The sequence below is a fragment of the Eptatretus burgeri genome, chromosome 10 (assembly GCF_056783735.1).
Source record: "Eptatretus burgeri isolate ZD-2024b chromosome 10, Ebu_testis_v1, whole genome shotgun sequence".
In the NCBI taxonomy this organism is placed as follows: Eukaryota; Metazoa; Chordata; class Myxini; order Myxiniformes; family Myxinidae; genus Eptatretus; species Eptatretus burgeri.
Window position 1 is genome coordinate 14,933,366 of NC_140970.1, and position 22,781 is coordinate 14,956,146.

The 22,781-nt window shown below is 46.2% G+C and overlaps 1 protein-coding gene and 1 long non-coding RNA gene across 4 annotated transcripts in view; one reads left to right on the forward strand and one right to left on the reverse strand.

The window, feature by feature from the left end:
- The window catches only part of LOC147017969 (uncharacterized), a 69,093-nt gene that overhangs the window by 15,459 nt on the left and 30,853 nt on the right, over positions 1–22,781 (forward strand). The window lies entirely within an intron of this gene.
- The window catches only part of C10H10orf105 (chromosome 10 C10orf105 homolog), a 31,827-nt gene continuing 28,990 nt past the window's right edge, over positions 19,945–22,781 (reverse strand). For all 3 annotated transcript variants that reach the window (XM_085897104.1, XM_085897105.1, XM_085897106.1), the window contains one exon: positions 19,945–21,715. In XM_085897104.1, the coding sequence (XP_085753230.1) occupies positions 21,473–21,715 (243 nt within the window). In that variant the 3' untranslated portion in view covers positions 19,945–21,472. The remainder of the gene's footprint in view (positions 21,716–22,781) is intronic.

Below are 22,781 nucleotides of genomic sequence, written 5' to 3' on the forward strand. Positions count from 1 at the left end.
CATCCCTCGGAGCACTGCAGTTCGAGCAGAGAGTGGTAGGCTCTTGACAGAGGAGTCTGAAGTGAAGGCCCGCTGGGCCGGTTACTTTGAGCGGTTGTACCAGGCTGATCCCCCAGCTGTCGAGTTGGACGTCAAGGGTGTTACAATCCCTGTTGCTGACCCTCGAATCAACTGTGGTCCACCATCGCTTGTGGAAACACGGGCTGCGGTGAACCAGTTGAAACGGGGCAAAGCTCCAGGGATCTGTGGCATCCATGCTGAACTTCTCAAGGCTGGTGGAAATGCTGCACTCGCGTCGTTGCATGCAGTTTTGTGCTCTGCCTGGAACACAGGCATCATCCCAACTGACTGGAAGAGGGGCCTTGTTGTCCCTCTCTGGAAAGGGAAGGGTGATCGCCAAGACTGCAACAACTACCGAGGGGTGACGCTGCTCTCAGTGCCGGGCAAGGTCTTTGCTCGGATAATTCTTGATAGGGTTCGCCACCATCTGCTTGAGCACCAGCGTCCAGAGCAGTCAGGCTTTACACCAAAGAGGTCAACGATTGACCGTATCCTTGCTCTTCGTGTCCTCACTGAACGCAGACGAGAGTTTCGGCAGGGGCCGCTTGCAGCCTATGTTGATCTCTGTAAAGCGTTCGATTCAGTGAATCGGGATGTCCTCTGGAGGATTATTGGTCTTCGTGGGGTGCCACCGAAACTGATCGATCTGATGTCTGAACTCTACTCTGGTACTGGGAGTGCTGTGAAGTGTGGTGGTACCGCCTCTGACTTATTTCCAGTTGTTACTGGAGTTCGTCAGGGATGTGTACTTGCCCCCACACTTTTCAGCACTTGTATGGACTGGATTTTTGGGAGGATGTCGGAGAGATCAAGTTGCGGTGCATCGTTTGGCAATGTCAAGATCTCGGACCTTGATTTTGCAGATGATGCAGTCATCTTTGCGGAGACTTTAGACATCCTCTTGGGGGCCCTCGAGGTGCTGAATGAGGAGTCGGAGCCGTTGGGATTACGGATTTCTTGGGTCAAAACAAAGATCCAGGCTTTCGGTGACATCTTGGATGCTGCTGTCCTGTCTGTGTCTGTTTGTGGTGAGGATGTTGAGGTCGTGGATAGATTCACTTACCTTGGCAGTGATATTCATGTCTCCGCAGGTTGTGAGCCGGAGGTCAATAGACGTCTGGGTCGGGCCTGGGGAGTCATGGATTCACTGGATCATGGGGTGTGGCGCTGCCGGTACCTGTGCGGGAGGACGAAAGTCCGAGTCTTCAGGTCCTTGGTACTTCCAGTCTTGCTCTATGGGTGCGAGACTTGGACTTTGACCAAGGATCTGAGACGGAGACTTAATTCCTTTGGTACCAGGTCTCTTCGGAGAATCCTTGGCTATCGCTGGTCGGATTTTGTGTCCAACGAGCGGTTGCTGAGAGACTCGGATGAGATTTGTTACCTGCATAGTCCGTGAGCGTCAGCTGCGGCTGTATGGACATGTGGCTCGTTTTCCTGACGCTGATCCTGCTCACCAGATTCTCTCAGCGAGGGAGTCTCATGAGTGGAGGAGGCCAGTGGGCCGACCACGTGCCTCATGGTTGCAGCAGGTTGACCATCATCTCAAGGAGATGGGGATGGGCCTGGCATCTGCCTGGGGGATGGCCAGACGGAGGCCCCTGGAGTACCGGCGGAAAGTGGACGCAGCGACGCGCTGTTCTGGCACATGCTCCCATACCTGACCTGATTTGACAATCCATAAAAATATCCTAATTAAAAAGCAGCTACAATTACCTCTGCCACTGAAGGTGGATGGAGGTTGTTTTCAACTCCTTTATGTCTGTCTGTTTGTTTGTTTGTGAACAGGGTATCTCAAAACGTTGTGGACAGATTTGGAAGAAATTTTGTGGAGAGCTTGGGTATGTGACAAGGCCGAAAAGATTAGATTTTGGTGAAGATCCGAATCCAGATCTGGATCCGAGAATTTCTAGGTGTCCTTCACAGCTGGAGAGCTTGGCGTTGTTTTTCTTCTTCTTGTTCTGACAAAACCTTTATATTAGGACTCGGCTCCTTTATATACACGATCCGGATCTCCTTAAATACTAAGCACATATACACATCCTCACATTGACGGTGCCTTTTGAGAGCGTCTATCATGAACTTTTAAATATATTCGGACATTTGCTTTAAAGTTTCGAAAAGTTCACGTTACTATTTAAAGATTATTCCATTTAATGTGTTGTAATTTCGTAAATACATTATTTATTTCGTAAATACACGATATTTTGTAAATACGTAAATACACTATGACGGGTCTCGCTATTGGCTTAATCAAGGCACGTGACAAAATATCGGAAGTTGTTGTTGTTTGTTTGTTTGTTTGTTTGTTTGTTTTTTAGCCGACAAAACCTTTGGGACGCTGCTCTTGGACACATTTGTCCTTGTTTTCACCATTGAGAGAAAGGGCCAAAAACGACATACAGCAGGATATCGCAAAAAAGGTGTAGACGGATTCGGACAAAACCTGGTGAACAGGTCGGGTATGTACCAAGAAAAAATTGATTGGATTTTGATGAAGATCCAAATCCTGATCTGGATCCGAGAATTTTTTTAGTGCTTTTTCTCCAATGAGTGACAGGCCTTAAACGATATATAGCACGGTATCTTAAAACGTTTTGGACGGATTAGGATGAAACTTGTTGGATGAGTTGGTTAGGTGCCAAGAACAAGCCGATTAAATTTTAATTCAAGTCTGAATCCAGATTAGGCCTATCAGTGGGATAGAAAACGTAAAATAATCAGCCTGGTGGAGGTATGCTCTCTGCTGAATGCCCTTTTTGTTTCAGCTGCTTCATTCTTCCTTGGCGAATGTAAGCTCTTTGTCAAATTACCATGAGGGAAAGAAAAGTGCATCTGGCAAATAAAAATGCAGCCAGCGTTTGCCAGAATAGCAAGAATAAATTTCCCTTGTTAATTGAGTGCCAAAGGCGCATGTACAAGAAGAAGAAAAATAAATCAGCCACCTTTGGTAATTTTTGCTATATTCGTGTGATAATGTCGTCGTCACATGTAGTGATCATCCCTTACTCAACCGTGGCATACATGCGATCGGCGTTCCGAGTGAGAATGGATCAAGGAATTGGAATTTGAGATAAATATAGTAATGAAACCCTAAAGAAAGTAGATGGGAAGAAATGATGGAGACTAAACACAATGTTTTCGATAAATCAAAAGGCACCGTGATTGCAACCTTCAAGACGGTGTTGTATATTTACTTGCTTGCAAGATGCTTTGAACGCCAATGCCGATAATGCTCATCTTGTCACAATACCTTCACATACTCATTGTGTTGAACAAGAAGACACTGCCAGTTCTAAGGTGGAATCTGTTGTGAATCTACCACTAGAAATTGGAAGCCTGATAGCAATTGTTTTAACTTATTCCACAATCATTTATTACTGTATGGTTCCATGATGTGCATACAATAATCTGCCTGCCTGTATACAAGTTTTATTTCCTTTTGCTCTTATGCAGCTACATTATGGTTTGGTTTGGTTAAGATGTCCCATTTGGGCAAAAATCAATTCCTGGGCCTTTAGAAAAGTGAGAAAAGGAAAGATATATATATATATATATATATATATATATATATATATATATATATATATATATATATATATATATATATATATATATATATATATATATATATATATATATATATATATATATATATATGAGCCTGGTGTTGGCGCAGTGGTTCGGGCAGCGGCTTGGGATCCAAAAGGTCCTGAGTTCAAGCCCCGTTGGGCCACTGAATTAATACACCAGGGGGTTGACTCAGCCTGTCATCCTTCCGAGGTCGGCGAAATGAGTACCAGTATACTGGGCCGGTGTATACCTCGGTTAAAATAGGTGTACCATATCCCTGTGTCGTAAGAGGCGACCAGGGTTGCGTCAGGAAGGGCATCCGGCGTAAAACATATGCCAAATCACAATGCGGATCATACGGATGATCCGCTGTGGCGACCCTAATGGGAGCAGCCGAAAGAAGAAGAAGATATATATATATATATATATATATATATATATATATATATATATATATATATATATATATATATATATATATATATATATATATATATATATATATAGCTGCGAATTCGTGCCCGCCGGCGTGCGATCGGCCGCTCGACCCGAATGGCGGCCGCCTCGCCCACTGGAATGGACAATTCAATCGTGACCCTCTCGGAACAACGCTGGGAGCTAGTCACGGGTGGGGGTTTAACCTCACCATGACCGTGCCAATTGCCCACCCGCGCAGGATAGGATTGTTCGCCAAATTCGACCTACCTAAGTACCTGCGCGAGTGGTCGACCGGGCGATCGTACCACACCACAGGCCGACTCCGGACACAAACCGCTTAAGCAGTCCGTTCCGTGCTACAGTGATAACCGAGTGGTGTTATCGTCAGCCTTGACGGTTCCGATTAATTACCAGGCGTTTTAAATGCACTACGAACCCCTTACGTGATGCAAGATGGAGATTCAAACAAAGGAAAGGACACAGCGAAACGGGGAACAAGTTCACACAATGCACATTTATTTCACACAGAAGGCACACAAGGCACGTATATTCAGCAAAAGAAAAATGCACATAAAACAGTTAAAACAATAGAAGCAAATGCAGAGCTACAACCGACTAAGACCGACACACTGCAACACTTAAAACAATACTACTTGACGGACAGCGCCACCACAAGCATTTACACAAAGAGCAAAGGAAAAGGAAAAGAAGCCGCGACTTCCCTTTTTGTGGCCGATGAGTCCCTCTCCCACGACCGTCAGCGTGGTCGCGCCTGGCCCCGACCTCTCTCGCGGCCGGCGTACCCTCTCCGGCACTCCTCATCCAGACGCGCAGGTCCACCTCACAACCGGCGCTGCCGCGTCTCCCGTCCGTGACTCCGTTCATGGGTCGCTCACCAAGCCGCGAGCGCAGGGCCTCTTCCCCCGACAAGACAAGCAAACAGGAAGTCTCGAAGACAACTTCTCTCTTGGAAGAGGTGAAGCCTCGAAAAACCAACTCAACTCTTAGGAGACAGGAAGCCTCGAAAAACCAACTCAACTCTTAGGAGACAGGAAGCCTCGTAAAACCAACTCAACTTTTTCAAGGTCCGTGCTGTCCGCCTTTTGTAGCGCAGGGCTCCGACCTTAGTTCCGCCCCGTTTTCGGCCCCGCCTCCCTTCGAGCTTCTTGGAGAAGCCTCTCGAAGGGGGGCGTGCCCTCTCGCTCTCCCTCCACCCCGCCCCATGTGGGGGCCGGGGAAGTCAGTTTTTGGCTCAGGGCCAGAGAATTATTCCCCCAAAAAGAGGCCCCCACCTTTTCTCACCTTTGACCCCCGGCTCGGATCGCACTTCCACCACACCGAGCGCGGAGAATTTAAACGGGCGAAACAGGTGGGAAACGCCCCCGAGCATCGTTGGTTTTTGTTTGTTCCTCCGCGGAGATCGTAACCGCACGGGGCCTATTGAATGGCGAGTGGCGATGATGTGGTCGCGTTGATGGTGGAGGTGGCGTGGTTGTAGTGTGGTTGTCGCTGTGGTGGGGATGGCGTGATTGTTGAGATGCTGTTTGTTTGAAATAAAAGATAGAAAAGATAAATGGCTAACTCAAAGCGTCGCAGCCCGGATGGATCACATAAATTTCTTCTATACAACGGGTTTGGGCTAACTCCACATGTACTTGCAGATATATCTCACCTGAGGACCCTTTCTGGTGTAATGCGAATTTCCACAACCGTAACACTACCCCCTCCCCTTTTTACAGACTCGTCCCGAGTCGTCAAATTCTTGTGTGCCATCATGTGTAGTTCTCCCCTCGTACGTTTTACCTTCGGATCCCTGAGTGCGACATTCATGGTATTCGTGTCCCCCCACTCATACGGACGACTTAAATAAAATTGCCGGCGCTAATACAGACATGCCGGGGGCGCACTCATATTTACAGTACATCTTAACAACTTAACCTTACAAATTTTACATGAAATTTTACATGGCCCAGGATCAATGGACTCTGCAGGAAGAAAAAAAGTCAAAAGTCAACGCTGAACTGGCACATGGGCCGCCACTGCAGGCCCGTGTTGTAACTGCCAACAGGACAGTCCTTGCAACTTCCCCGACGATACTGGCGCACATGGTAATGAACAGGGTGGGGGGGGGCAAATCAAAACAGAACGGGGGGGGGGGAAATTGATGAGAGCAGTAGGCATGGCATGGCAAAGGTGATTGCAGGCAAACAAAGCCGGCAGAACAAGGCCACTGCAGGCAAACACAGCCGGCAGATGATCCGACCGGCACAGGCCTTGAAGCAACACAGCTGCTGACGATCCTGCCGGTACAGGCCTCGCAGCAAAACAACAGCCAGCAGACGAAGTTGGCCGGCCTCCCGCCGTGCAGTGCAGGTTAGAGGAGGGAGTGCGGTGGTGCTGGCCACTCAAAAGGCGGGCTCGGACCTACCTAACCATTTCCCTCCCACCTATTGCCTTTGCCTGTCACTATCCATACCCACTCCCTTAATTTGTAAAACTCAATTTAGCCCCAACTTAATTTTTTTTTTGTTTACTCTTCCCCACTATAATTCGTCCCCTAACCCCCTTTAACGTCATTGTTCGGCTAACCTACCATCTCCTAGCCTACTCCAAACCCCTACGCTCCATTCCCAGAGGGGAATGGGGGAGAGCTAGCGTCCTGTGTCGAGGCCCAACGAAGCCTCAGGATGGCCTCCCCAGACTTCAGCGATCTAACCCAAAGTGGGTCCAGCGGGACACAAAGAGAGCGAAGGGATGGATGGTGCTGAGGGGTACATCTCTTAATCAACCCTAACCATTATCTCTTAAACTACCCTGGGGCTTTCAACAAGTGCCTCTTGCTTAAGCAACTGGTTCTATGAACCCATATTCCCGTCACCTGTGTTGGTGTCCTCACAATTTTGGGCCTTGCCCCACATTTTCCTCCCGTGCCCTCACACGGTCTCATGGCTGGGACGCGTGGCTCCCTTGGCAGGCACAACCCTCTGCCGATTCTCCAGCTATGGCATCCCCGGGCACTACACTGCCTCCGAGCCTACCAGCTCCCTAAACACCGGGGAGTGCCCTCCATGGCAACTCCCCTCAAATGCTCACGTGGCAGGTTGGCTTCCCGGGCCCCTTTCCGAGGGTCACCCATGCCCACAACACTACCCAAATGGCTAACGGCACCCTGGGCCCCCGCATCATGCGGCGCACCCTTGCCCACTAGGCTATCCCGGCCCCCCATGGGCCCTTGGCCTACCGCGGCCGACTAGCCCAGGGTACCCACTCAGCGATACTCACCTTTCACAGCCACGCTCCCAGCCCGTCAACAGGGCACCTGCACCCCTCCAAATAGGTATTGAGCCTACACTCCCACCAACAGCAAAACGACCTCCATTTTGTCAATTTGACTAACCCCCTAACTCATTCTACACTGACCCCAGGGTCCCTTGGGCGGGAATCACTCCTCCCCCCAATCATTCATCGCACCATGCATTCCCCATTCGCTCCATTCACACAGACCCGCTGGCCTCACTCACTCACCAAGCACATGCTTCCACTTCACAACCCACTGCTGAATCTCAGCCATCCTGCTGAGTACATCTCCTAACTAACTCGTGCTCCCACGTCATCCCTTAAAATACAGCACTTCCTTTTAACCTGCATAGATAAGCTACGTCCCCTTCTACACATCCAAAGTCTGTATCTGTCCTCTAATCCAAATATCCCCTTTTCCATCCTAAATCTAAACTGCAATCCCTCTACCTAATCCATTCCACGGGCCCATGAGGACTTACCCCTGCCCCATGAAGCCGGTCTCGCTAACACTAACCCTTCCCCTGAACTAGTCGTATCCTGTGTCCAGGCAGGGGGGGTCTTCCACCCCATGCCCGGGAATCCTGTTCACCCGAAAGCGAGACTTGGTTTTTTTTTTCTCGCGCAGCACCAGCGCGGCAATTCACAGCCGCGCCCCTTTGGCATGACGTCATGGCAGCTGTTCGCGTCCCTCGTCCCTCTTGGACGGTACCATCCGGCAGGGATTCACCCTCCTGCCAGATTCCAACCATACACGCAGCCATGACGTCACCCGGCGCATAAAAACACACAAGCCCCGCGTCTCGAGGGGTTCCCCACGCGAACACATGTGCTCTGCCCATTGGAGCTTAACACACACGCCCGCGTGGAGAACCCGTCCGGTCCAAATCCGTATCCTGCCTAACCTTTGTCCGTCCGTGGGATTGGCAAATCCACCGCGTGCATTTCCGGACCGGGTTTCACTCCAGCAAGCGCGCACATGGCGGCCTCGTGCGTTGCACAGCACGGACCTCACGCTCGCCGCTGGGCAAACCCGGCGCGGTCCCCATTACAGCTCCGGCCGCAACTCAGCCCTTGTCCCTTATCTGTCGCCGTCTCCATTCCCTCCACGCGCTCAAACTCCCGCGTGTCACGAGACTAACACACCTCACCATTACACTCACTCTTGGAGATGCAGCTGCGTGCTCCCGCATGCCCACCGTCATCTCCCTTACACACGCTGTTCCTCTCACACTCGGCCGCTCACTCACTCGTGGCGTGCTGGGAAGCATGCACCCCGGTACACTCGCAATCACACCACTCACACACGGGGGCGCACTCACACCTTGCACCACACACACCGGGACAATCACACTGGGGAATCGGGTCACCTCCAGGGTTCCCGGGGCCTCCATACCCCCCAAGCTGCTCGTGCACCCATCCACAGCACTCATCCCCTTAAACTCGCTCAACACGACCGAACTCACCTGGTCGTGACCAGCTTCAAGGGAGAATAGCGTCTCCCTCTGTTCCCGAAGGAGGCTATCCAGCTGCTTGCACTGGGTCCCCACATGTTCTGCCAGCTCGCCCCCATTATCCTCCACTACCTCAATGTGTGTGTGCTCGTCCCCAACCCCGTCCTTCTTGTGCAGTCTCTTCTCTATTTTTTCTGTTTCTTTCTGGCTCCTTTTTCCTTCCCGTCTGAGTCGTCCTTCCTCTCCGAGCCCCATTAGCTGTTCGTTCTCCCTCCGGAGCTCCTCAATCTCCGTTGACTCCAATGTCCCTCTCCGTTTTAGTTGTTCAATTTCACACTCGTATAGTTGTTGTTTTCTCTCCCACTGTTCCTCCTGCTCTTCATTTTCCAATCTCATTGTTTCTTTCAATTGCCTCATTTCCTTCCTGTGTTTCATTCGCTGTTCTCTCACTACTCTTCCTTGTTTCCTCTCCTGTCCTTCCTTCTCCAGTTTCATGGTTTGCTTCATTAGGTTAATCTTCTTTTTGTGTTTCATTCGCTGTTCTTTGTCTATCTCCTCGCACTCCAGCCTCACCTTTTCTTTCAATTGGTCAACCTCGGGTTCATGTTCCTTTTGTTTTCTATCCCATTGTTCCTCTCGTTCTTCCCAATCCAATCTCGTTGTGTCCTTGAATCTCCTAATTTCTCCTTCCTGCTTCATTCGTTCTTCCTTCATTACTCTTTCCTGCATCTCATTCTGCAATCTCGTTATTTGCTTTAGTTGGCTGACTTCCTTCTCCTGTCTCAATCTTTGTTCTTTCAGTACTCTTTCTTGTTCCTCATTCTTTAATCTGGCCTTCGCTTCCAGCTGTTCGATCTGTACAGTGTGGTTCCTTAACGTTTCATTCTCTGCTGTCGTTCTTTCTTCTCTCACCATCCTCAACTCGTTTTGTAATTCCATCTCCTTGTTTTGGTATTTCTGGAACTCAGAAGCTTTCTCTTCCAATTCCTTTCTCATCTCCTCACCCGCCGACCTTGCTTTGGCTTCTAACTGTTTGATTTGCACAGTGTGCTTCCTTAACATTTCATTCTCCGTTCTCTTTATTTCCTCTCTTAACGTCCTCAGCTCGTTTTGTAGTTCCGTCTCTTTGTTTTGGTGTTTCTGAAACTCAGAAGTTTTCTCTTCTAATTTGTTCCTCAATTTGCATGCTTCTTCCCTCCTTTCCGCACAACTTTCCCAGGCTTCCCTCCTCATTTCGTCCATTTTCTTCCCGTATTCCTTTAGTTCTTCCTGCCATTTCTTTTCTTCCTTCATTACTCTTTCTTGCATCTCATTCTGAAATCTTGCCTTTTCTTTCAATTGTTTCTGATATTCCTGTTCTCTTTTACCTCTTCTTCTAGTCTTCTTCTGTCCCGAACGCCTTGTTCTACCTCACGCTCGAGTTGCTTTATTTTCCAATCGTGTTCACATTCTTTCTCTTCCAACTGTATTTCCCTCACTCTCCCCTCTAGTTCTTTGAACCGCCTTGCTTCCTCCAATAATTTTTCCATTAGTTGTTTTACTTCCAAGTCGTGCTCCTTTTGTTTCCTTTCGAGCTCGGTTTTCCATTCTTCTTCCATGTGCTTTCTGTCCCGGGAGTTACCAATTCGCTCCTCCTCCATTCTCTCGCTTAGCTCGCTCGTCCCTTGTTCCCACTCATGGATCCTCAATTCTATTTCCCCCACTTTTCCCTCGAGTTCCTTGGCCTGTCTTGACTTGTCCAATAGTTCTTTCTTTAATTGTTTTTCTTCCAGCTCGTGTTTCTGTTTTTCTTTTTCGAGCTCAGTCCTCCATTCTTCCTTCAATTCTTTCCAAACCCGCCAATGTCCACCTGCCTCGCCTGCAATGCCCACGTGGTTTGAAACAGCTGTTGGGAGCGCTTTCCTCGTGGCGCGCCATTCGCCGCGCCATAAATAGCCGCTCGCTCCGTGCTTCGCTGAGGTGCGATTGCGCCGCCATTACGCAACTCAGTTTGCCGATAAAGTCCGTGCTCAGAATATTGGGTTGAGCTTCCCCACGGATTGTAATTACAAGTACCGTCCTGGGCAATGGATCCTACATTTATAATACCCCCGGCACCCGCTCGCCTTGAGACTCCATCTTATTTCTCGTAAGGGATCAATTTGGCCTGCTCGTAATTTGGAGGGAATCGGGGGTCGCTCCTCTCACCCCTGAACCGATTCCCGTAAATTTAGTTGGAGACGGGAGAGTTTGTTTCCCGCTCGCTGACACCAGTGTTGCGAATTCGCGCCCGCCGGCATGCGATCGGCCGCTCGACTCGAATGGCGGCCGCCTCGCCCACCGGAACAGACAATTCAGTCATGACCCTCTCGGAACAATGCCGGGAGCTAGTCACGGGTGGGGGTTTAACCGCACCACGATCGTGCCATTTGCCCACCCGCGCAGGATAGGGTTGCTCGCCAAATTCAATCTACCTAAGTACCTGCGCGAATGGTCGACCGGGTGATCGTACCATGCCACAGGCCGACTCCAGACACGAACCGCTTAAGCAGTCCGTTCCGTGCTACAGTGATAACCAAGCGGTGTTATCGTCAGCCTTGACGGTTCCGATTAATTACCGGGCGTTTTAAACCCACTACGAACCCCTTACGTGATGAAAGATGGAGATTCAAACAAAGGAAAGGACGCAGCGAAACGGGAAACAAGTTCACACAATGCACATTTATTTCACACAGAAGGCACATAAGGCACATTTCTACAGCAAAAGAAAAATGCACATAAAACAGTTAAAACAATAGAAGCAAATGCAGAGCTACAACCGACTAAGACGGACACACGGCAACATTTAAAACAATACTACTTGACGGACGGCGCCACCACAAGCATTTACGCAAAAAGCAAAGGAAAAGGAAAAGAAGCCGCGACTTCCCTTTTCGTGGCTGGTGAGTCCCTCTCCCACGACCGTCAGCATGGTCGCGCCTGGCCCCAACCTCTCTCGCGGCCGGCGAACACTCTTCGGCACTCCTCGTCTGGACGCGGAGGTAAACCTCACAACCGGCGCTGCCGCGTCTCCCATCCGTGCCTCCGTTCACAGGTCGCTCGCCAAGCTGCGAGCGCAGGACCTCTTCCCCGACAAGACAAGCAGACAGGAAGCCTCAAAGACAACTTCTCTCTTAGGAGACGGAAAGCCTCGAAAAACCAACTCAACTCACTCAACTCAACTTAACTCGCCTCGAAAAACCAACTCGACTTTTTCAAGGTCCGTGCTGTCCGCCTTTTGTAGCGCGGGGCTCCACCCTTCGCTCCGCCCCGTTTTCGGCCCCGCCTCCCTTCGAGCTTCTTGGAGAAGCCTCTCGCAGGGGGGCGTGCCCTCTCGCTCTCCCTCCACCCCGTCCCGTGCAGGGGCCGGGGGAGTCAGTTTTTGGCTCAGGGCCAGAGAATTATTCCCCCAAAAAGAAGCCCCCACCTTTTCTCACCTTTGTCCCCCGGCTCAGATCGCACTTCCACCACACCGAGCGCGGAGAATTTAAACGGGAGAAACATGCGGGAAAAGCCCCCGAGCATCATTGTTGGTTTTTGTTTGTTCCTCCGCGGAGATCGTAACCGCACGGGACCTATTGAATGGCGAGTGTTGCAGATGTGGTAGCGTAGATGGTGGAGGTGGCGTGGTTGTAGTGTGGTTGGCGCTGTGGTGGGGATGGCGTGGTTGTTGAGATGCTGTTTGTTTGAAATAAAAGGTACAACAGAAAAATGGCTAACTCAAAGCGTCGCAGCCCGGATGGATCACATAAATTCCCTCTGTACAACAGGTTTGGGCTAACTACACATGTACTTACAGAGATATCTCACCTGAGGGCCCTTTATGGTGTAATGCGAATTTCCACAACCGTAACAATATATATTCCAGTGCTAGCTCAACAGCTTACACACAAAGGAACCAACAAGTTTATGTAATTGATGGGTTCTGTCGATGAAGGTACATCACTTAAATATAACAGCCCAATACTTTTCTGCATCTTGGAGCTTCATATTTCAACGAGAACATAAAATTTCACTCTCAGTGTTCTGGTTACTGTCAAAAGGGGGTCAAAATCACTTTTCTTTTTTAAATACAAGATCAATTTAAGCGTTCATGGAGTTATCAATGAAATGTATGCAGCTTCAGTGAAGTGATAGAAACTGCTGACCTGGAGGTATTTCAATCATCGAGTTAGTTTGCATCATAGTTGGTTTCAATCATCAATATCGATTTATGTTACAAGCTCTACGATTGGAATAATAAACTCGTAAAATGCTTCTTTGGTGCATTGCATGGTTGAAACTATATTTTTGAAACTCTGTACTTTTGACTCAAGAAAATATCATTCCACACATCTTTGTTACTACCTTTGGATTAGCCTGTATGGATCATTTGGTACCTTTGGCTCTCCACTGCACATCTTTTGCCAAGCGCTTTTAGCGTTGTCTGCACGCAGCAGATGGCAGAACGACGTCGCCGATGAGATGGACGTGGCTAGAGAGCATCGTCTGTGCGACCATTTGCCTCTTTCTTTTATGCATTTCTCCCATGTGCATTCAGCCAATACTTTCTTCAGGACGAGTCGGATGTACGTCACTTGTTCGAGTCATTGTTTCACAGATTGAGTTTAATAAGAGAAACAAAAGGAAATGAAATAACATTGCAATAGGCGACCCATGTTTCCTCGTCTCTAGGCTATGAATATAAATGAATGGGACGAGTTTTTGAGAGTGCCGATTAAAGCAATCATTGCAACTTTCTTTTGCAAAAACAGGATCATTTTTCTTGGATTTTTAAACGGATTTTCTTGGAAATTGAACTCCATGCGTGGTCAGTGGCTGTGTGGGCTTGCCAGATGGCAAATGTTTGACCCCAGCAAACAAGCTAAGTGTATCAGATTGATTTGATGTTTGGGATTGCATTGTGCAGTTAAACATTTTGCACTTGAGAGAGAAGTGTGGATCAGATTTATTTATTCTGCTGGTAGTCAGATATATCATTGTCACCTATGAGTTGCCCAATCTGGATTTCATTCCACGTGGAAGAGTAAACGATGCCAAATTGTTTTCCTGGTGATCAGTTGGCAGGGTGTCACAACAGAACAGTACACCATCCATCGACGAGGACATCATGCTGGCAGTCACATCTGCGAGCACTCGATTAATGGTGTTAAAGATGCCACAGTACCTATAAAATATATTAGACTATTCTGTGCTATTAGCTCACGCTGTGTAAATTCCATTGTCTTTCGTCCTCGTCTGGAACCAGTTCTCATTCCTGTTTGTCACATTCTCTCTGAGCCCTCACAATGTGTTAAAAAAAAACTTAAAAGAGTGCGACAATGGCTACAATATTATTATTATTATTATAATTATTATTTTTTAACAGTCAAGGTTCGTGGAAGAGCTGGAACACTGAATGGATCAGGGACCCAACAGAACAAGAGGACCAGTAGAGGGAAGGGAGGGGGGAGGAGGACACCAACAGCAGGGTGGAAAGACAAAATAGAGCGAGACTTGGACAAACAATGTGTGTGGGAATGAACGAGGTGTAGCAGAGGTCACATGGGCTCAACAATATGGATACAGAAGTAAACTCTCAGGGAGAAAAACTGGAAATTTGGAGAGGTGGGCTTTGGGTGGGGAGAGGGCTAACAGAGGTAGAAAAGATCATGGTTTTTGATTGAGGGGGTGGGATGATCTGAGATGGTGGTGAACTCCTGGAGGGAAGAATGAGATAAAAGATAATGTGGAAGTTGGTTTCCCAGGTGGGGGGGGGGGAGAGGAAGAAATGAGGAGGTGAGCAGTGATCCTGGACTTAGGTAGTTTCACTGGAAGGAGGTTGATTATGGACCACATGTACCTTACAGAAAACTGGTGGGACAAAGTGCGCTTTCTGTAGAGGGGTAAGTCCAGAAAAGGAGGTGGTAAAAGACAGAGAGGCCACCGAACTATCTGTGATGGGAAACTAAAAGGCCCATAGGCCCAGCTTCATTGTGGGAGATTCCAATAATCTTGAAGGTCTTGGTTTCTATGGTATCAAGCTCAACAAGAAGTGAGGCAGAGAAGCCAGCTCAGAGGGGAGAGCAGTTCTCCATCAATCTCTGGATGAAGGCATCATAGGTGGATAGAAGTTCAGGTTTTCCAAGGAAAGACTTTGTACAATGCAGGATGCCCAGTCAGCGGCTGGCTTTGGAGGTCAACTTTGAAATATGGTTTTCCCAAGAAAGATTATGGCTGATAGTGAGCTCCAGGAGTTTTAATGACTGAATTTCCTCAAGGGTATTGTTAAGAAAGTAGATGGGAGGGATTAACACATGTTCCTTTCAGAGATAGTGAGAGTGTGGCAGTTGTCAGGATGATTGAAAGACATATTCCAAGTGTTTGACCAGCTTGTGATTTTGTCAAGATCTGAAGAGAGGAAAGAGGCTGCTGCCTGCCTCGCTGAAGGGTGAGGTATGTCACGGCAGAGGGTGGTCTCCTCAGGAAATATGTCAATGTGGTTTTATAAAGAGTCAGAGAGATCGTTGGTGAAGTTGAAAAATCGGACTGGGCCAAGAACACTGTTGGGGAATCCCAGCCTGAACAGGGAGTGGAGGTGAAAGGGTTAAATTTAGATCCACACATTGGCCACGAGAGTAGAGCAAGTCAGTAGGGCATGTGTGGAGTTGGCCTTTGATGCCTCAGCAGGGAGTTTGGAGAGGAAGGCAGGGTGCCAGACATGAAAAGCATGATATTTGCCTAAAGAGATGGAGATAGGGTGGGGGTTTGAGGGGGAAAGATTCAATTGGTGGGGTGAGGGGGAAGCTTTGAGGGGATGGGTTGATGGGGAGGTATTGAGAGTGTGGGTGAGGAATGGCTGCATAAAGGGGGGACTTGAAGCTTTGAGGGGGTGGAATGAGGTGGTGATGCGGAAAAAGACAACGTGAAGTGGAGGGATGCCAATTCCAAATTCCCAAATTGGACAAATGGAGATATAGATCATTGGATGGGTGGTAATTTTTGATGAAGAAACAAGGTGATGCTGTCAGTGCAGGGGGGGGGGACGGTTGGTGGACCAAGCATTTAGGTGACAGTTTGGGAAAAAAATATTTGTAAAGCAGAAGAAGAAGAGGAATAGATTGTGGTTAAAAAAAAAATGAATAGGTCATGGTGAAGAATAAGACCATGTGATGTACTTCTGATGGAGAAATTCAGGAAAGTGAAGCATTTTAAAATGTTTTGAAAAGCTTTTAAAGGAAGAACTAAGAAGCATTTATATTCAATGAAGATTCAGTTTGGAGATATTTAGAAAAGGGAGAGAGAAAAAAAAAAGAATGCAGTGCAACAAGTGCAGGCAGAAGTAAATTCACGTCGAGATGAGATCATTCTGGAGTGAGAAAATAAGATTTTTTTTGTTTGTTCATATGTTTTTTGAAGCAAGCTGAGGAAATAGGATAACATTGAGGACTTAGAAAGGACAGTACAATACTTGGGAAGAGAGAAGCAAAACAAGGAACTTGGCGACAAAAGGGAAACATCAATTTCATGTCGGCTATCCGAGGAGTCGGCCTTCAACAACAAGAAAACAAATTTGACAAATACAGCACAACATGATATGATTCAACACAGAAAAACAGGACAAATCCGGTTCAGAAAATTTAACTTTAATGAGGTGATAGAAGCAGCTGCAGATTCAACCAACACGTGGAAAAATCTCTCAACCATTCTTTGGGAGATTCCTGCTAAAGTTAGGTGCCCTCCAGATGGAGAGTTCCTTCGTTGCTGGACGTGCTAGAGGGTGTAGCAACAATATAAGTCTTCGTTCAGTGCATGAATCTGAGATAGGTGTACGAGGGTAGGTGCTACCCCACACAAAATACCATTCCTAACCCCCCCCCCCCAACTCTCGCCCACCACGGTTGGCCGCACATCAGACCCATTCCTCACTCAGTACCTTCAGTGTGTGGCCAGCCATCATCAGTGAAGCACGTGCCTCATCTACTCCTCCAGTACCTCCTGGGATATAAGCTGAGATGCAGTGTCGACTATTTCCTGCGCACACCTTACGTATACAAATAGGGTTTTACATATATATATATATATATATATATATATATATATATATATATATATATATATATATATATATATATTATGATTGGGTCGTTCACTGCGGGAACAATGCAATAAGACACCAGCGACGGATGAACCAGCACAAGTTGATGAGTGATGGAGTTAAACTCATTCTGCCATAGGCCGAGAAGCATCTACATCAGGAAGGTATAAAGAACAGTATGAAAGTTCCATCAGGGCAGTGTGAAGGCTGCCATCATGGATGTCTTCGACATCAATCCCCCGTTTGTACCCATCGCTCATATTTGTGCTCATAATTGCATTATTGGTATTTCACCTTTTTCACCCTGCCCTTGGGGGTATGGCCAAAATAATACTGCTGTCACACCTTCATGCTACGTGGTGATCATAACTACCAAGTTTGGTGAATTTATGCACAACAGTTTAGGAGGTGATAGTGTGATGGACGGACAGACATGGCCGATTAGAATATCTTCCCTTTTTTTTTAAAGCATGGGGAAATAATTGTGAATGTGTCATCATTTTGTGGGCCACCCTATCTATATAAGTGGCATTTTCGTGGCAATAATCTTCACTACCAGTCAAAAGATTTAGAACACCCCCATTTTTCCAGTTTTTACTGAAATTTAAGCAGTTAAATTCCAGCGAGTAACGTGAAATGGTACAAAGCTAAGCGGTAAACTGCCAGAGGTTAAAAAAAAGTTTAGGTTACCAAAAACCTGAAAAATAATGTAAATTTCAGGTGTTAAAAAAGGCCCTTTTCAGGGAAGAAGTAATGGGTTAGCAACTGCAGCTGTTCTGCAGGAATGGAAGTAAATTAAGCCTTGAAATTTAATGCAAACAATTCCTGCAGGTGGCCCAACTTTTGTTGATTAGTTACAAACCCTCTGTCTGTATAAAAGCAGTGTTGGAACAGATTGTGTTGCTGCACCCTCTGAAGCATTATTTGGACAATATTGCACTGCAGGAAGTAGTATATTGCTATCATAATAGTGAGAAAAAGACAATTAACATATTATAAAAGTGTAGGATTATAAAAGACAGAAGGACCATTATAACCATTAAAAGTGTAGGTCTTTCCTTTGGAGAGATTGCAAAGTAAGCCAAGGTGCCAGTGAGTACAGTTTCCTCCACCATCAAAAGGCACTTGGAAACTGGAGGAAACGATGACAGGAAGAGGTCTGGCAGACCCAAAGCCACAACACAATCAGAAGACAAGTTTCTGAGAGTCAAGAGCTTGCGTGATAGGTGGCTCACAGGACAGCAGCTTCAAGCACAGCTTAACAACAGCTTCGAAGTAAGGAAGTCTCAGTTTCAACTGTGAAGAGAAGACTTCATGCTACAGGTTTGACAGGTCGAGTGGCAGTAAGAAAGCCATTGCTGAGGTGGCAAAATCAGAAAAGAGGTTTGCCTGGGCCATGAAGCACCGCCAGTGGACTACTGAAATCTGGAAGAAGGTCTTATGGACCGATGAATCAAAATTTGAAATCTTCGGTTCATCACGTAGAGTTTTTGTACACTGTCGAATAGGCGAAAAGATGGTTCCTCCATGTGTGACACCAACTGTCAAACATGGAGTCGGAAGCGTGATAATCTGGGGCTCTTTTGCTGGATCCAGAGTCGGCGACTTGCACAGGGTGACTGGCACCCTGAACCAAAGGGGCTACCACAGCATTTTGCAGTGCCATGCAATACCCTCTGATCTATACCCAATTTGGTCAGGGGTTCATCCTCCAGCAAGATAAGGACCCCAAACATACATCCAGGCAATGTCAAAACTACCTTAGAAGAAAGAAACAAGACGGTAGGCTTCAAATCATGGAATGGCCAGCACAGTCTCCAGACTTAAACCCCATCAAGCTGGTTTGGGATGAACAGGACAGAAGGGTGATAGCAAGGCAACCAACCAGAGCAACACATTTGTGGAAACTTCTGCAACAGTGTTGGGAAGAACTTTCCTAACAATATTTGATTTCCATTGAAGAAAGAATGCCACAACTATGTTTGGCTGTTATATCTGCAAAAGGTGGCTACTTTGATGAGTCAAAATTTTAGATTAAATTTTGTTCAACAAAACGATTCCATCATTTCTTTTTTGTCTGCAATTGTTTATTTGTTCTATGCTTTCATTTCGGAGAACATTGAAACATTAAAGTGCTTAAATTTCAGTAAAAACTGGAAAAACGTGGTTGTTCTAAAACTTCTGACTGGTAGTGTAAGTGTGAAGGGGTTTTGGCTTTATGCATGTCAAATATATGGTTTGAGTCTTAAATGTGATTCACACTTTTAGAAAATTCAATATATTTATCAGATCATCAAGCCGACCATTTTATTTGTCACCTTTGGGGACGAGGATGATCGAAGAAAGTGAAAGAGAAAATAAATTGGGTGGAAATCTCCCTTAAGTCTTTATATGTCTCACGGGTTGTCTTTCCGTGCCGATGTTTCCCTCAAGGCGATGATGAGTGGAGAATGTGCAGTTTGGACGATGTTTAAGACATTCCTCGACAGATGTCGAAAAACACGGATGACAATGATGGGGGTATTTTGTAGCAGTTTGTCCATCTGTTGTGAACGTGAAGCAATTCTCAGTATTCATTTCCACCAGAAATGTTACTTCATGCTGAGTGATGCTGCTGTGAACAGCTGTTAAGGCAGAGCAACTCTAAGTATGCATGAAGGAGAACAGGATTGTGGGAAAGCCTCAGGTGTGTCCTCAATTGCTGTGCTTTATACCCGTCAAACCTTGTGTGTCTCTGGAGAGCATTTCCACACTGTGGTACAGAATCCTAAAATCGAGGCAAATCCACAAAGCGTTTTGTTTTCCATTAGGAGTTGTTGTAACTGAGAAGACAACATTATCCTCTTCGATGTATCGAGATAACTATGTCCGATGATGCAGTGAGGATGGGATTAAGGATCCTCGAGTACAAGGACACAAAGGCACATCATGAATGTCTAATGAAAGCAAACATCATGCACAGATCATGTAGTAAGTCACCTATACTATAGGTCTCCTCATGTCATTGATCTCCAAGAGGGGTCCACCTATTGTTTTGTCTTTTAATATTCTCTCATTACAGACAAAAAGTACATGCATGAATCAGAGGCTGAGATGCATTTAGAGATAATGAATACTTTAGTGCACACGTGTCTCTGTTTCTTAAAAACTGATGTTTCGAGTTACTGTATGAGAGTTGAAATTTGAATGGTTGTGTCTCTGTCTGTCTCTGTCTCTGTCTCTGTCTCTGTCTCTGTCTCTGTCTCTGTCTCTGTCTCTGTCTCTGTCTCTGTCTCTGTCTCTGTCTCTCTCTCTCTCTCTGGCTTTCATTTTATGGAGGACAGTGGAAGCTGGAATAATTCTCTAGATCTCTTCTCTCTCTCACTGAAAAGTTATGCCTCAGTGTATAAGTGTGCTCATTACATACTTTCTGTCTTATCAAAATTATCTTACTGAGCCAAAATATAGCATCCAATTTATTCAACAAGAGTCGGCCTTTCTTCCCTGACCATTCCCAAAAAGCAATATTGTATGTTTCATGCTGTACATACTGTATACTGTGTGTTGGTGGAGTACTAAGTTTGGTGAAATCAACGGTGGTGTTGAGGTGTTGTGCACCAGACTGTGTCTCCTCGGAATAATATGAGGTGGTCTCTTTGGGTGCACGCCTGGAATGTCCTATCTTAAGAGATGTGGATGGGCCAGGCATATCTGCCTGGGGATGGCCAGGCGGAGGACCCTGGAGCGGAAAGTGGATGCAGCAACGTGCTGTGGCGCATGCTCCCTATGGATAGATGTATGTATGTAGGTATATGCTGTATATGTGTATATACTGTGGTATGTAAATATCTGCCCAGTTATCAAAAATATGATTCAGTGCCTGAAATTATCCTTAAGCATGCTGATTCACATTCTAAATCTCTCTCTTCCGCCCCACCCTCCCCAAACCCATTTTCTCTCTCCATCTCCATCTTTCTCTCTTTCTCTCTCCCCGAAGGTAGGTTCAGTACTGCCAAAGCAGTCCCACTGCAAGGATTACAATAAGTGGTTTGCCTTTCCCTTTCCAGCAGTCATCAGGGCAGGAATTTGGGATTTCTTAATGTTGCTGGAATTAACTTGCCTAATCTTTGTGAAAGACACTGTGTGATCCTTAACATATACCAGATAATGTTAGCACATGGGACCCCCCATCAAAGAGGCACCATACTTCGTGATGCAATGCCATACCTGTGAAGCACCAATCTGGCAGATTGCAATTAGGTTGGAAATCGAACCCAGACGAGACATCTCAAAGGTAAGTGCACTATTATACCAGTTACACCATCCTGTCAGATCCCTTAAGCATTCCATGCCCTTAAAATAACAACAATGATCTTTTTTTCATTGTTTTTTTTTCTCACATGTATTGCATATATTTTAGGTTTGAATATGACCATGATACCATGATACCCTATAAAAAAATGGTTTGTGGTTTCGAACGAAATACACCTTTCTTATACAATGCAATTAACCATGCCAGCTTCTCCAAAAGTTAATCTCCCATTCTTATAAGAAATAGTTTCCAGAACAGACACTTTCATGCGCAAGCCTGCTCCTTTATCTTTACTCCCCGGTCAATGCCTTGGTTCATTCCTACAGCCATGTCAGGACATTTTCCTCGTGATCGGCGTTGCTGCTGATGCAAGGAGCTAAAGGAATAACGTATCGATCCAAGACGTTGCCAAATGGTAAGCTGGGGTTCACTGTTGTTCATTGGGTCATGGGGAAGAGGGTCCCGGCTGTGCCTCACCATGTCCAGCCCTAAGGGACGGCACAATGCCTGAAAGGAAACAAGAATGGTAAGTATGAGAATGCTGAAAAATATGGGGATGAAGCAAAACAAAATAACATTATTTATAAGTAATGGAGTGTTTGACCATGATGACCCTTCAGGCCTAAATGTTTAGCAAAATTGAGGATTCCTACATTTTATGCCATTGCAAATGAATAACCAATTGACTTTCTGCAGTGTATCCAACTTACCAACATAGAAAGAAAGACTGGTTCAACCCTCCCCCACCTCACTCCACAAGCCTTGAACACACATTTTGAATAAAGGTTTTTTTACATCCTTTTGATTGGCTGTGGTCTTCTTGTCACATACCCAGGGAAGCTCATCTTTAAACTACTCCATTGGTAGTGTAGAAGGGGGTACATACATTTCTGCCATATTTGCATATGTGGTAAATTATGGCATGACTTTAATTATTACTCCCACTTGAATGATGAAAAATATTAAAAAAAAAAAAAAAAAACTCAAACCCGCAATCGATCGTCAATACAGGGAGAGAACTCGAAAGACAACCGAAGCAAATAATCACAGAATTTTAAGCATTAATCTTGAAAAAGTGTTTATGAAGATTGACAAATGCATTTTTATGCAAAAAAGGAAAAATAAATTTAAAACACAACAAAGCTGAACACATGCGTGAAACCATAACCTCTGTCAACCTTCAGTAGCAGACATAAAAATGCAGTGTCATACAAGATATGCCTGCTGTTTCTGCCTTCAAGCATCAGTAGCAACACAAAATCAGCTCAAAATACAAATCCGAAAGGCGTCCTGTGTACCCTCTGACATCACATAACACGTCGGTGAAGGAAACAAAGTCAAGTAGGATGTCTAATTTGCATAAGTGAGCATGACATCAGTCGCATCATCATTTCCAGAAAATTGGATCGACCAATCAATATGAAGATGAACCAGGTTTTGACAGGTTATTACCACAAATGGCCAAACAACTAAGTGTGCAGAATGGTACTGGAATCATAATATGCATGAAGCTCAGTGGTACTAGAATCCCAATTTGAATGAATCACTATGGTCCTGGAATCAAACTTGAATT